Source organism: Panicum hallii, chromosome 6 (genome assembly GCF_002211085.1).
Source record: "Panicum hallii strain FIL2 chromosome 6, PHallii_v3.1, whole genome shotgun sequence".
Classification (NCBI taxonomy): domain Eukaryota; kingdom Viridiplantae; phylum Streptophyta; class Magnoliopsida; order Poales; family Poaceae; genus Panicum; species Panicum hallii.
Window position 1 is genome coordinate 5,812,624 of NC_038047.1, and position 15,327 is coordinate 5,827,950.

The 15,327-nt window shown below is 48.1% G+C and overlaps 2 protein-coding genes and 1 pseudogene across 2 annotated transcripts; all 3 read left to right on the forward strand.

The window, feature by feature from the left end:
* The first annotated feature begins 9,807 nt into the window (after positions 1-9,807).
* Positions 9,808-10,787, forward strand: LOC112898065 (BTB/POZ and MATH domain-containing protein 1-like). The gene is made up of 2 exons (XM_025966472.1): positions 9,808-9,963; positions 10,065-10,787. Exons 1-2 carry the CDS (start codon positions 9,808-9,810, stop codon positions 10,785-10,787), a joined length of 879 nt encoding a protein of 292 aa, XP_025822257.1.
* Positions 10,788-12,620: 1,833 nt separating this feature from the next.
* On the forward strand, positions 12,621-13,898 carry LOC112898438 (annotated as a pseudogene).
* Positions 12,711-13,044, forward strand: LOC112898439 (BTB/POZ and MATH domain-containing protein 3-like). Its single transcript, XM_025966759.1, has one exon. It carries the CDS (start codon positions 12,711-12,713, stop codon positions 13,014-13,016), a length of 306 nt encoding a protein of 101 aa, XP_025822544.1. The 3' UTR covers positions 13,017-13,044.
* Positions 13,899-15,327: the final 1,429 nt, after the last annotated feature.

The window sequence follows — 15,327 nt, forward strand, 5'->3', positions numbered from 1 at the left end:
ATAGATGTTTAGGGTAAACCCCCTGTGCCTAACGAGACTAGTTAGTTTAGTTAATACTCGATAAATGACTGCCCAGTACAGGGTAGTTAGGTTGTTTGTCGAAATGTAATGTTCCTTTATTTGGATTGCAACTTTATCGTGAGTTGAAATGAAAGTGTATGCATTCATTAAACTCCATCTTGCATATCATATAGATTCGACCACTCTCGCCGACGGAAATTACCAACTAATCCCGGAACCAGAAGGAAGTTATTCTGAAGACCCCAGGAACTTCGTCGCGGGATTATCTGAAGCCCCGAACCAAAGTTCGGAAGATATTGACTTACTGACTTCAGACCCACCAATAAAGGCAAGCCCCGGACATAACCCCTACTTTATTACACTGCAACCTATATTATTTATATATCTTTATGCATTAGGTTCTTAGGAGTTGTTTGAAAATCTTAGTTGCATTGTTCCAGGAACCAATGTATTGAATACTAGAACTTGAGTCCGACTAGCTGCTATGCTGATAGGACCGGTAGAAGTCGAGTGATTTCCTATCACTCGCGCGATATAGGAATTGTGATGTTTACATTCTTGTTATCATTATAAGGATGACAGACGGGAATTTATGAGGTATCATGGTCAAGATGATACCCGTCTGTTTTGATGAATTTTGATAAGGTCGCAGTGTGTGGTAGCGGTGGTTAAGCGTTTGAAAGTACTAGCCACATGCCGTGAAATATGGTAAGCGGTAAGCCTAGTCACCGATCGGCCCGAGGAGTGGACATACCCCCCACCACATGTATTTGCTTCTTTTGGTTACTTTGTTCGGCGTGTAGGCATACGTGTTGCTGGGCAACCAGGAGTACGGGTTTTGTAGTCGCGCTACAGACGTACGTCCTGCACTTTGGAAGTGCGTATGACCTGCAGTCGCTTGTGGTGGCACTGATCCACGAGTCGGAATGAAAGGCAAACGGTTGCTTCGGAACGACCCTTTGGTGTTCCCAAGCGTGTGTGTTAGGTTTACCCTTGCAAGGTTGAATCTCGATTCAGGAATCGTCCGCCTCTCACGATGAATGAGACTGCTTACCCCCTTTATCACATAGAGTAACAAGAGCAACTTTGTGATTATGAAAGATGATGTTTGGTTAAAGATTCTACCATGTTTGAGTAGTTATAGGTGCTTACCTAGAATGGTTAATCCACTAGAACCTGAAAGCTAAAAGTTGAAAGTAAGGATCTACTCTTTATTGCTTTGCAGCTGAAAACTCTACCCAAAGCTAAAAGCCTTCATAAGTCTAGCTACATGGCTAAGTATACCATGAGACGGGTAAGCCTTGCTGAGTATTAGTATACTCAGCCTTGCTAGTTGAATGTTTTTCAGGTGATATCTGTGAAGACCCTACTCTTTCCTTGCCTTGGCCCTGTGCTCTTCCAGATGATTGGTCCGTGGAATGGGATCCGTCCCCGGCCAGCACTGGTGATATCGAGTGATGTCGTGCCCGGGCTTAGCATGACATCCATCTTGTCAACGTGCTGTAGATCATCGCGTATATTTTTCCGCTGCTAAAAATCATAGCTTAAACAGTTGTATTGTTTTCTCTAAGTTTCAAACTTTGTACTACTTTTATAAACTCTTGTAATGTAATTCCCTGTTATGTAAAATGTGATGGTGACTGTATCTCTGGACTCACCTTCGTGTGAGGTAACCTTATTGATCCTGTGTATCGGTGGTTTATCGGGACGTTACCCGACAGGCCAAGGGATTATACCGTTTGAAGTACGTCGGAGCCCTCTGGAATGGACTCGCGTACTTGAGCCGGTATAATTCAGGTTGGTTCTGCCACAGAAGTAGTCGTACAAATTGTTGAAATAGTCAGAAGTAGTCATACAAGTTGTTGAAGTAGTCGATCGAGCTTTAGAAAGTAATCAATCGAGGGACCGAATAGTTGTACTAGTTGAGGAAGTAGTTGTAAGCAGGTGATGAAGAGGTACGGGCGACGATATCGACGGACGGAGTTGGTGCGCAGGGACTTATGGTGAACAGTACCAAATCTCGAACGTGAAGATCAAATTGATGACGACTTGTAACTCGTAGAAGACCAAATCTCGGGTGTATCTAGCATGATGATATTCTCATCATCCTCCCCTTCTTGAACTGGAGTCATCCTCGACTCCATCCCACCATCAAACACCTACAAAGTTAGTGCCAACAGCATGCAATTTGCTAGATATAGGAGGTTCATGTGAAAATGAAATGTGTCTGCAAAGCATGGTATGGCATGGTGCACCATCAATAAAAATTTTCAGCATTCAAAGATGTTTTAGCAAGCAAAGCACCTCCTGTCATTGTATTATCCTTGGATGTAACACCGGATGAGTCGAAAGTATGATCATTATTAGAAATTTCAGCAAGCTTTTTGTCATGATGTACAATTTCAGCAGGTGTTAAAGGAAGTAAAATAATTTGCTTGCCCTTATGCATCAAAATATTTGTATTAGTTCTACCATGGTGTAAAGCATCAGTATCATATTGCTATGGATGTCCTAATAAAAGCGAACGTGCTTGCATACGTACGATATCAAAATCAGCATAATCATCATATGAACCAATAAAAAAGTGTATTCTTGCTGATCGAGTTACTTTTGCCTTACCACTATTGTTAAACCATTCGAGGTGATAAGGTTTGGGATGAGCACATGTGGTCAAACCAAGCTTCTTGACCAAATTCAAACTAACCAAGTTGTTGCAGCTCCCACTATCAATTAGTGTACGAATACGACAAACCTTGACAATAAGGAATATGTTGAACAAATTATAGCGTTGTAGCTTCTCCCGCTCGTGCTCAAGCTGTGTACTCGACACACGCTGCACAAGAATAGATTTGTAGCCTGCAGCAGCGGTCATAGGATCAATCGCCTCTTCTTCGCTCTTCGAATCTCAACATGGTTAGCAGCAAGAGCCAAATCATCTTCAACATCACTAGCACTTACATATCATCCATCATTGATAGCAATAAATGCATGACGACTCGGGCAATCCTTCATGATGTGTCCCATGCTCTTGCAGTGGTGGCACACGATGTTGGAGAAACAGCTCAATGAAGCACTAGTAGAACAACCTTTCTTGTTGTTAGGGCTGCAAAGAAGACACATTACTCACCTCGGAAGTATGTGTAGTAGCAGTAGCAGCAGGTGGTGTCGCTGGTGGCTTAGCAACAGGTGCCATAGGTTTGTCGAAGTTGGAACGTTGCTGAAAGAATCTTCCAATGTTGGACTTGAAATTCTACTGTTGTCATTGTCCCTATATTTCTCTTTCAGCCTTAAGAGCAAGATGATACAATTGGCTGAACCTGGTCCATTCTTTATAATCAAGGATATTCTGTATATCACAATGCAAACCACCAAAAAATCTAGCACAAATATCCTGATCATCCTCATGTATATTACAACATGCTAAACCAATGATTAGCTCCTGATAATATTACTCTACACCTTTATCACCCTGATTTGAAGTTTGCAACTTTAAACACAAATCACGTTGATAATAAGGAGGCACAAAGCGAGATTTTATACGTTGTTTTAAAGCATTCCAAGTCTGAGGTATAGCATTGTCATTGTTAGGAGCAGTGCAAAGGTCATTCCACCAAAATAGAGCAAAACTAGTAAACTCACTAGTAGCAAGTCTAACTTTATGCTCAGCAGAAATCAAATGAGAATTAAAGTTTTTTACAACAGCAAGTTTCCAATCTAAATAAGCCTCTGGGACAGTAAGTACCAGCAAAAGGAATCATGGTAAACTTTATTTTAGCAAAAGGATTATTATTACCATAATTATAATTACCTCCCGTACAATAACAATTACACCAAAAACGATCAGCATCAAGGTCGGCATCATCGTCCTCTTCCTCCTCACCCTCCAGTGGTTGATGTTGGGGCTGACGTGGAGGAGGTCATTGTTCAATATGTTTAATCCGGGTGATCAGATTGTTAACAGTTTGCATCATCTCCTCAAACTTCTCATTCATGTAGGTGCGTTGGTCATCAAGAAGCCTCATAAGCTCATCCTTGAACACACACTCGTTGAAGTCCGAAGAGAACTCTACTCCTTTTCCTGATCCTCCTGACATGGTTAGAAGACAGCAAAAGATAATAGCAAGATATTATTCCTATCAACTAACAGCTATCGGGTGAGGGTGAAAGAGGAGGGCAATAGCTCAAGCGGTTTACCATCATCTTGCAAGTGTTCTTACCAAAGGCAATAGATTGTGATTGTAACAGTTGCAAGACGAAACTATACTGACAGCAAGGAATCAGCAATTATCAAAAGCAGATTAGCAAAGTTCAATAAGTATCCAAAGTAGTAGTCACCGTTGCTGGCTAAGATATGTCTCTAGGCGCAACAAAACAAGTTGGAACAAAGAAACATTGACAGAACTCAAAGAACAAGCAACCTGCAACTCATGCAATTATTTTTATCTATTTCCTTGATTTTTCCTTCTATCGTTGTTTTTCTTGCAACTTTTTTAGTTTTTCAACTATTTTTTTATATTTTTATGCGAACAGGGAACACACTAGATGAAAGCATAAAAAGTTTCAGCCTAAACTGAGATAAGATGTGGTCTACAGAAAAATCAGGCGCATTCTCTAAAAAGCGTGCAGCAACTTTGGAGCTTGAGATCTTCCACTTAGAAAGCGAATTTTGGGATTCTATTTTTGCACCGACCAGGTTCTCCGATTCATGGTTGGATGCAAAATTAAATTTTACACGATTTCAAAATTTTTTTTGCCCCAATCCGAGTTACGAGCAAAAAGTTGTGCCTGTTTTAAGGAAGGGCCTCCGAATCAGGGTTTTTGGAGTGCAAAAACAAGGCAGAAGATGTCGGCGCGGCTAGGGCAAAGCATCCCTATCGTCCAATATGGAAACACGGCTGAGCAAAGTGTCTCAGCAAGCGAACAACTTAGGGCAAAGCATTCCGTGTGTATGCAGCAATAATTATTGCCAGATGAAAACAAAAAGGGCTGCGATGCAAGGCGAAAAACACACGGCGGCTTGCAACCTATGTAGGGCTTGCGTGGTGAGAGTTCACACAAGGCAGCTAGCGGGGGCAAGTCAAGTAACGTGAGGGCTCGACTTGTTGTTTGGGTAAAAGTGGATGAGACAGTGGCGGTTACAAAAATAACGACGGGTGATTGAACTACGACCACGAACACACTAAACCAGCAACCACGATTCGACCACGAATACAAACTCAACAAAGAAAATGTGAAATAAAATTGCAAAGGCTAAAAATAGGTGATAGGATAGCGGAATGTGTAATTTTTTAGCTTTTTATGGACCGTAGGTAATGCAAACGAGATGAATCTAAAGGGAAACATGAAGGTATATCTCACGGTTAACCTGAATCCTGATACCACTTGAAAAAAGATCATATTTTTAGAGGCGGGTGATAACGTCACCCGCCTCTAAAGAGGGAATTTCCAGTGGCGGGTGGTGCCATCTCCCGTCCCTAAAAATAGGGCACTTTTAATAATGTACTGTAACTTTGTATGTGCAATTATTTATATTCATGAAACATATTCCATGTCGATCACTATGATATTCAATCACGCACTAGCTTAATAGGTCAAAACTGACAGGAAACAAAATTTTAAAAGGTAGCAGGAAATAGATTTGTAAAATTTAAATTCAAGTCAGTAAAATTTTAGGCGGGAAGAATGTTTCCAGGGTGGGTCATGCCCTAATCCGTCCTGGAAATCAATTTTTAGGGGCGAGTCACTCAATTTTTAGTGGCGAGTCACTCTAAAAGTCGCCCCTGAAGACCCGTCCCTGAAAATTGATTTCCAGGGACGGGTTAGGGCACGTCCTGCTTCTGGAAATGGATTTTCAAGGGCGGGTAAGGTATCCGCTCCTGCAAACAGTTATTTTTAGCTGCGATAAATAGGGGTGAGTAGCGTACCCATCTCTAGAAATGGGTTTTTACCCGCCTCTAACAACCATTTCTGTAGTAGCGGTTATGATTTAGATTGGGCTGGTTATTGGGTTGAAAGATACATAGGTTAACTATCTTCCACAAAATAAGATAGATAGGAGCCCCTTGCAAACCACCTCATTGATACGGGACTCTACGAGGTAGAAAATCCTTCTGATTCCATTGAAACAACATCGACACCCTCGCCTCCTACTCTTGCTTCGTCCCCATCTACTATTCTATTCTCACAACGTAGGACTACGGTAGGAGCCGCCGGCGTCGAGCTCGATCCGTGACGACGCTCGATCACATGTCCGTGGAGGCAGCATTGCAAACTCCAGCTTCTATATCCCAAGCCTCCGTCTACCTCTCGCAGAGAGACGATACTATCCGAGTTCGAGTCGGTGATCGATGGAGTCGTCTACTAGAATGAAAAAAAAGAAACCCAAACTCGATGCTGTCTCCCGAGTCGGACACGGAGTAGTACATGGTAACCGAATCGAGAACGAACACACCTACCTCGTCGTCACAACAAAAGGAGAACCGGCACCTTATTATCTCCATGACTCCATCCCTCATCGAGCACAAAGTCGCACGTACGCGCGCGCCAGCTCCTGGCCGGCGAGTCGGCGCCATGCCGGCAACGGCGGCGGCGACGACGACGAGGTCGACGTGCACAGTGGAGACGGTGCGGGGCGAGCACGTGTTCGACATCTTCGGGTACAGCCTGCACAAGGGCATGGGCGCCGACAAGTTCCTCCAATCCGCCACCTTCTCCGTCGGCGGCCACGACTGGGCCATCCGCTTCTACCCCGACACCCCCCGCGTCCGCCCGGGCGCCGCCGCCGCCGCCACCGCAGGCCGCGGCGCCCGGGAGTACGTCTTCGTCTATCTCGTGCTGATGAGCGAGGGCGCCACGGCGCGGGCGTCCTGCGACCTCGGCCTGGTGGACCGCGCCACGGGGCGGCCGGCGACGGTGCACGCCACGGCGGAGCCCCGGGTGTTCACGTACGGCGAGCAGAGCATGTTCTACCCGGAGGCGGCCTTCATGGGCCGCGCCGAGCTCGAGGCGTCGCCGTACCTCGTGGACGACCGCCTCACCATCCGTTGCGCCGTCACCGTCATCAAGGAGCCGCGGGTGTCAGCCTCCGCTGCCGGCGGGCTCGGGTTCGGCCGCCTGACGTCGCTGGGCGCCATGGCGAGCTGCTGGCCGCAGCTGAGGAGGATGCGGGCGATGTCGCACTCGTTCGCGGAGGGGAGGTTTCCAGGGCGCACGCCAAGGGTACAGGCCGACGATGAGGTAGCCAAGTCGCCATATTTACCGGCCGGCAAGGAGGCAGCTGAGCTGCGGATCGGAGGTGAGGCTGCCGCAGCGTGCTACCGTCCAAGGGCGATACATATTCCCTGACGGTTCTGTCACGGGTACCGTAATATTCAGGATTTCAGGGGCAAGAAAAAGATTGAAGATTGACATGACGTCGATATGCTAAACTTGATCAGTCAAAGCATGTATAGGCTCTTTTGGGGGCAATCTTGGTTTGGAGGAATTGGCAAACATTGTGTTGAACTTATCATGAGTTCAAATGCTATGGATGGACGCAGTCAAGATCTAAAGACAATGGACAATCTTAGAGGAACTACTTGTCCCAATATCCTAGCAGGTGCATATATTGAATAAGACAAGTAGCTAGGATCTGTAGAAAAAAAAAAGAGCAGCTCATCTGAAGCGGTTCTACTGGTTTTAGCTTTTAAACTGTGCTGCTACTAGCTTTTTTAGAGTTTACTAGAGTGGCTCAGTGTTAGATGACAATCTCAGAGCGGTCTGACATGTGTATATGCAGATCATACTTTCGCCAGTATCAGTTATTGATCATAATCTGATTTATATGTTTCGTAGAAGTGTAGAATCTGTGAATTGTCCTTCTAATTTGCCTTTTTATGGGCACTCTGTTTGATGTGCTGATAGTCTACATTTTACATGTATTGCTCAACGATGGCCTTCATTCTGGTTCGCAAGATAAATAGCTTTACATATTTTTGTGTCATATTGTCGAGGGAAGACACCGCCTATAGAAATTTCTTTTATTTTCAACAATTTACATTCGACATCATCACATAAGCATGGAACCATGTGCAATTCTACAAGACGCTTTGCTGAAACAGTTATAAGGCGAGATTGTTGGAATCATATATATTCAATAAAGATGAGATGGAAACCAAAAAAAGACCAGCACAGTAGCGCATGTTTTCTTTATTTCATCAGGTTGCTGCTGCAAAACATTTTTGGAGGTCAAAAGAGGACCCAGAGTTTCTGTAGTTTGGGATGAAATTTCGTTGAACAAACTGCACATGCATTTCAAAATTGGATTTTTCAACTGAACATTTAAATTAAATATGTCAATAACCAATATTATAACTTGGAATGAGCAAGCAGTCCACAATCGTCGTCCATTGCTAGGACAGAAGGTCATAACTCCTAAATTCGGTTTCTCTGTGTTTGAAAATATATTCTGCTATGATTTGAATCATGAAATCCACATTGCAGAGGTATAATAATCGTGAAAAACATTTTGAGGATTCATACCATTTGTGAATATACTCAACAATTAAGTTTATTTTTAGGAAATAGGAAGGACAAGACACTACTCAATATGTATAAAAAAGCCCGAAATTACAGAGAGAAGAATGAAAAAAGGACACAAAAATTGATCTAGCCAAACCGAGTATTGGTTGTTGCGAAGTAATAACCTGCCTTTTCCTGTTTCTTGTACTCCAAATACACACCAACTAACTAAAACTATTATATACAGAAAGAAGGCCATGGTTAATTCGCTTTTTGAACTGAATAATCCTCATGTCTTGTTCGGTTAGTCCCCTCTTCAGGCTCCGTTTGGATATTTTTTTGTTGTTATTGTGTCTGTGCACGGTGGGGGTGGGGGTGGGGGTGGGGGTGGGGGTTGGGGTTGGGTGAAGATTTGCATCAAATCGGGCCGAAACCTGATCACCTTGGGGAGCTTACACACGCCATGAAAAAAATATGCGCGGTGTGCCGAAATTGCATTTAGGGAGCGCAGAGTTGGAATCCAACCCAAACCCAGCTCAAGGGAATTGAGGGTTTTTTTTAACTTGCAGGGTATTTAATCCTGCACAACCCCCTCCAATCCGATTCACTCCCCTTCAAACTGAACAAGGACCCTTGTATGACTGGCACTTTGCAATACTATTGTCCACCAAGCATACTCTTGCAAAAATTCAGTACATGAAGAAATATGGGTATACTGTCTCCTGATGATCTGCAGATGTCACACAACTGTTCACATTACAGTTCCTTCTTCTTGCAATGTAACATACCCCTTGTTACCTTGTATTCAATTGATCCTTTAGTATCAGGCAAAAGAACACCTTGTATTCAATCGGCTCCTGAGTAGTCCTGATCATCGTACCGATAGCAATCAAATGCATTTGCCGGCTGCTTTTCTGAATTTCGGAACTTTGTGTAACTCAATTCTGAAACTTTCATGCCTGACAGAAAGTCTACTGTGAGTATAATCTCTTTTCTTTTTGCTGGTTATTGTGAGTATAATCTCAAACTGGGTCTGGGCCGCTGGGCATCGACCACACACCACGCGGAATCGGAGTCCGAGCCGGGGACGGTGTCCAATTGCAATGAGTACTCGTACGATTCGAATACGGAGTTCATTGCCTGTTCGTGTCAAACAAATCGGAGAACAGGCACCTTCATCATCTCAATAAAGGCAGAACGAACCCCTCCTCTTCGTCAGATGTTCCCAACACACGACACGAACGATAGATTGCCGCCGCCGTTCTGGTCGCCGGCGCCTGAGACCAGATGTCGACACCGACGAGGACGAGGACGAGGACGCGGTCGATCTGCACGGCGGTGACGGAGCAGGGCTCGCACTCGTTCGAAATCTCCGGGTACAGCCTGCACAGGGGCAGCCACATCACGTCCGGCACCTTCTCCGTCGGCGGCCACGACTGGGCCGTCCGCTTCTAGTTCTACCCCGACGGCGGCTCCTCCCTCGTCCACGGCAACGGCGGGTCGTCGACCCAGCCCTACATCTCCATCTTCCTCGTGCTCCTCAGCAAGGGGGCCAAGGTCCGGGCCACCTGCGGCCTGAGCCTGGTCCACCAGACCACCGGGCTGCCGTCGCCGACGGGACGCCGGAGCCGAGGGAGTTCAGCTACGGCGACCCCAGCATGAACTTCCCGCACTCCGGCTTCATGCGCCGCGCCGAGCTCGAGGACTCCCCGTTACTCCGGGACGACCGCCTTACCATCCAATGCGACGTCACGGTGATAAAAGAACCCCTGGTGCTCACGAACATGTTCTCGAACGAGATCACCGTGCCACCACCCAACATCACCGAGCATCTCGGCAGGTTGCTGGAGACGGGGGTGGGTGCAGACGTCACCTTCATCGTGGATGGGGAGATACTCGCGGCGCACAAGCTCGTGCTCGCGACGCGGTCGCCTGTGTTCATGGCGGAGTTCTTGGGGCCGATGAAGGAGGCGAAGGAGACACACGTCGCCATCGAGGACATGCGATCCGATGCCTTTAGGGCCCTCCCCCTCCTGCATTTCATCTACACTGACTCTCTACCTGATACTGATGATGCTCGAGGTGATGCTGGCACCGAACTGATCCAGCATTTGCTTGTTGCTGCAGATAGGTATGATGTGGACAGGTTGAAGCTCATGTGCGAGAGCATGCTCCGCGACGGTCTTGATGTGTGGAACGTGGCAGAGGTACTTGGTATCTTGGCAGAAGCATTTGAGTTCAAGACAAGCAGGTTGCGTAAAAAGTGAGAATCTTATCTCAAGCAGAATCTACTACTAGTTCTTGAATTGTTCGAGCTAATACCTCGCGAACATATGAACAAGTAACTCGATCAAAGTTGAACTCTCTGCTAATCTGTTTGAGTAGTTGAGATGGCACCTACAACTTTCAAGGGTGAGGAGGCCATGCAGCTTTCATGGTGAGATGCTGTCAGCGGATTTTTCTTCTATTTGTTGTCTGTATTTGTGAAGGTGATCAATACTGACTTAGAGCTTCTGCATAATTTTACTGTCGATCATCAATATTTGTGTGCTATCTTATTTTGTGGTTACTGATGCCTGATATTCTTTATCTTGCTCTTGATCCGGATTTCTACAGAATTTCTGTTCACAACAATTGCTGTCGAGTACTGAGCCTGTTGGCTCTCAATGGTTCAGTAAAACAGAGGAGAGTATTGAGCCTGTTGGCTCTCAAGAACCGCATGATATTTGAATTCAGTTGTATTCGCTCCAAATTTGAACACCCTATTGCAAACTAATCCAACAAACTAGTCATCTCTGTACTTCTATGGTACATAGGTATAAGACAGTGAGTTCCCTCAATGCCATTAGAATTTTTGAAGATCCTCTTAGTGCTATCGAAATTCTCATCTTCCCATGTTTCTAATTTCCCTTCCCTTGACTGCCATTCTCTTTGATTTTCCATCCCAATAGTAACGGGAGCTGGCGCTCGACTTCGCCAACATCATTACATCAACGGCTACTCCGTGCATGCTCGCCCGAGCCCGAGGCGGATCAGCAGACAGCTAGCGGAGCCGCCTAGCTCGGTTGGGCAAGCGATGGCCATGGACCCAACCGACAGCATCCTCGCTTATCACCTCCTTCTCCCACTCTCAGCCAAGCAGCTGCAGGATTATTCCCCACTCGCTGGGTCTCCGAACACTGCGGCCATGATACTCGGAGGGATGGCGATCCACGCTCTTCGTAGCGGGTATGTCTCTGCCTCTGTGCGCGTGTGCTGACGATGATGCAGTTTCATTTCGTGGATGATGAAATGAATCTCTATACTCTATACTCTATACTCTCGGCAGCCATGGAGATCATTGGTAATTTTGCCTACTTCGACATCTCCGCGAACATGGTACGTACCTGATGGGCCCCTGGGGCACTCCAACGCCTCCACCACGGCATATGTGAATGTCGGGTAGGGTCGCATTGTTATCTAGTTTGTCATCAAAAAGATATGCAGTTGTTGACAGCCTCAATACAAATATGGTTCTAGCTATTTTTCAATGAGAATTAGGAAATAAAAGTTTTTTGTTATTATTGCTTACTTTTTAATTTTTTTTTCCTTTTCATTTGTAGTTCTATTGAGCTCTTGAAGATAGCATACTTCACAATATCATTTCTTATACTCTGACGTGAGTATTTGGATGATGCTTTGAACGTGTGAGCAAATAAAGGCCCACAGTTTTTTTTTCCCATTTTCTATAAAAACCGGCCACGCAATAGAGGTATCTTCAGCTGTGTCCTTTGGGTGACAGGTGTCAAACTATTATTCGAAACGAACCAGCAAGAGATCTGCACTTTATATTAAAAAGCCAGAACAAGTGTCAAACTATGTGTAGTTTATTGATTGAGGCCTAAATTTTGTGACATTAGTAAACGATACTGTATATTTTTTTTTATAAAAGAGTCGATATTCAATAATCGTAATTTCCCTGCAGGTTGGGCCTGCATATACGGCCCATGTGTATTTTGCTCTCTTCATGTGTTGGTTGGCCCACACCACCGCACCATTCCCGTGTCTCCAGTCCACTCTCCACTAGCCTTCGTCCCCATCAATCTCGCCGCCGCCGCCGCCGTTGCCGCCGCCTTGCAGTTCGTCCTCCGAGGAGGATCGCGCGCTGCGAGACCCCCGCGAAGCCTCCGCCGCCGCCACCTCTCCCGTCGATGCCGAAGCCGGCGTCGAGGTGCGGCGTGGAGGCGTCCCGGGGCGCGCACGTGTTCGAGGTCGGCGACTACAGCCTGCACAAAGGCCTCGGCGTCGGCCGCTTCGTCCACTCGGCCACCTTCGACGTCGGCGGGTACGAGTGGTGGTCCGTGCTCTTCTACCCCGACGGGTCCGCCGACACCGCCGAGGACTGCGTCGCCGCGGGGCTCGAGCTCAGGACGATCGACGCCCGGCGTGGTGACGGCGTCGTCGTACACCTTCGGGCTGATCTGCCAGACCACCGGGGAGCCGTGGTTCGTGACTGAGTCCCGGGCGGCGGAGTTCCGCGCCAACACCCCGTGGTTCAGGAGCAAGTTCATGAAGAGGACCCAGCTGGAGGCCTCCCCGTACCTCCGCGACGACCGCCTCTCGATCCTGTGCGCGGTGACCGTGATCAAGGAGGAGACGTGGCTGTCTGAGATCCGGGCGTTGCCAGAGGTCGCCGTGCCTCCGCCGGACTTGATCGCCACCTTGGCCGGTTGCTGGAGGAAGGGGAGGGGGCGGACGTCACCTTCGAGGTCAAGGGGGAGAGCATCCCGGCGCACAGGACGCTGCTCCGCGTCGCGGTCACTTGTCTTCAAGGCTGAGCTCCATGAGCAGATGAAGAGAGGAATGAGGACTGGATTGCCATCAGCGACATGCAGCCCGCCGTGTTCCGGGCCCTGCTTCGGTTCATCTACACCGATTCGTTGCCCGCAGTGGATGATCTGAACAAGGAGGACAGCTTGGAAATGACCCGGCATCTGCTCGTTGCTGCCGACAGGTACGCCATGGACAGGCTCAATCTCGTTTGTGCGCAGATCCTTTCCAAGAGCCTAGATGTGGAGAGTGTTACTACTACATTGGGCCTCGCGGACCGGCATAACTGCAGTGTCCTCAAAGATGCGTGCATTGAGTTTATCATATCATCCAACAAAATGGATGATGTGGCAAAAACTCAAGGGTTCGCGTGCCTAAAAAGATCTTGCCCTTCTGTGTTGGTGGAGGTATGGGAGAAGGCGGGCAAGTTTGGCAAAATATAGTCTAACCTTGTCATAGTGAGTTTGAATGGTTACCCCTAACCTTGATTCTTAGATCATACAAGCTTTGAGCTTGAAAACAACCCCGGGTCGCTCGCGAGGGCGACGCAGGGGTGACCACGCGTCGAGCCGCCGATCCCTCCTCAACCACGCTCCGACAGCCACTACCGCCGCCGGCAACCGGCCACGGCGGTGGCGGCCCACCCCCCCACCTCCCCACCCCCATCTCTCTCTCTCTCCCTCCCTTTGTTTTCCTCCCCACTCTCACCCTCACAAACCCTAGGTCGCCGGTCGCCCCTATCCGCCGCCGGTCGCCGACCACCGGCCGCCGGTGGTAGATCCACCTCCCCAAAGCCCGGATCTACGCATCCCTGGCTCGGGAGGGTCTCCCTCAACGATGACTGCCCCGCCCCTTCTGCCGCTTGGTGTGCCGGGGCACGGATGGGTGCGGCGCTGCCTCCCGGCAGTCGTCCATGCCGCCCCTGGCCGGCTTCCCCGGCCCTTCTCTTGCCCTTCCGCCACCTTGTGTGTTGGGGGCTTTGCCCTGGTGCGCCTCAGCTGCTCGACAGCCAGATCTGCGCCGCCCTACCGGCTGGGCTTCGCCCGCCCCGTTCCTATATCCTGCCCAGCTGTGCCCTGGTCTGGCATGGGGGCTCGGTGCGCCGCCGTCATGTTTGGCCAGGTGGCTGACACACCCATGGGTGGAGGCGCCCTTTGCTGCCGGCGGGGGTGTCCGGCTGGCGGTCTGCCCTGATCCGCGTTGTGGCGACACTCCACGGCCCGTGGCAGATGTTTCTGGTGGTGGCGGTGTATTCTAGGGAGTGAATGGGGAAGGTGAAAACCTAGGACTTGCTTGTGGGCCACTGACAGCGACGCTCTCGGGCGTCGTTTACCTTCTTGAAGGGGTCAGTCGTTCCCCTTTTCTTTCCTCTCTGGTGAGTTTTTCGGGTCAAAATCTTGACCTTGTAGGTCGGACAACGATGGTGCTAGTGGCGTAGCCCCCCTCCTTAGAGGTGTCGTTTTGGAAGCTCTGCCGAATGTCGCTACCATCACTTCAGGGATTGTTGCCAAACGCCGTCCTTGTTTATCTCCGGCTTGTCATTGTCGTGGCGGTGGTCGTCAGCTCTCCTCAGGGAGTTTCCTCTTCTGCACCTGTCTTCGCTTTGGTTCAGCCACTTCATCCAGGTTGCTCAGGTCGCCGTCGTCGTCTGGCGGATGCTTGGCCGCCCCTCTCTATGCTGGCAGATACTTTCCTGCCGTTGATTGCTTGCTCTGGCGGATGCTTTGCCGCCGCCATCATGTTGGTCGTATCGCTTTGGGCAGATGCTTTGCCACCTTGTTTCTGTTGTTTGGGTGGATGCTTTGCCACCTTTGGTTAGACACCTTTGGCAAACTTGTCGTGGTGGTATCTTTTAGCAGGTTTAGATGTTTGGTCGTATCTAGGTTTGGTGGGTTTGAGTGTGTTTTCCTCCGGCAGATTGTACACAGACTCCATATGTATTTTGTTTTTTGCTCAGATTGTAGATTTAACAAATGTGAAGTTACTGATAACCGGATT

Bases quoted from the DNA above. Each gene is read 5' to 3' on its own strand.
- LOC112898065 (XM_025966472.1), top strand. From the start codon at position 9,808: ATGTCGACACCGACGAGGACGAGGACGAGGACGCGGTCGATCTGCACG. The intron at 9,964-10,064 runs GTCCGCTTCTAG...CGTGCTCCTCAG, and splicing joins TCGGCGGCCACGACTGGGCC to CAAGGGGGCCAAGGTCCGGG.
- LOC112898439 (XM_025966759.1), top strand. From the start codon at position 12,711: ATGCCGAAGCCGGCGTCGAGGTGCGGCGTGGAGGCGTCCCGGGGCGCG.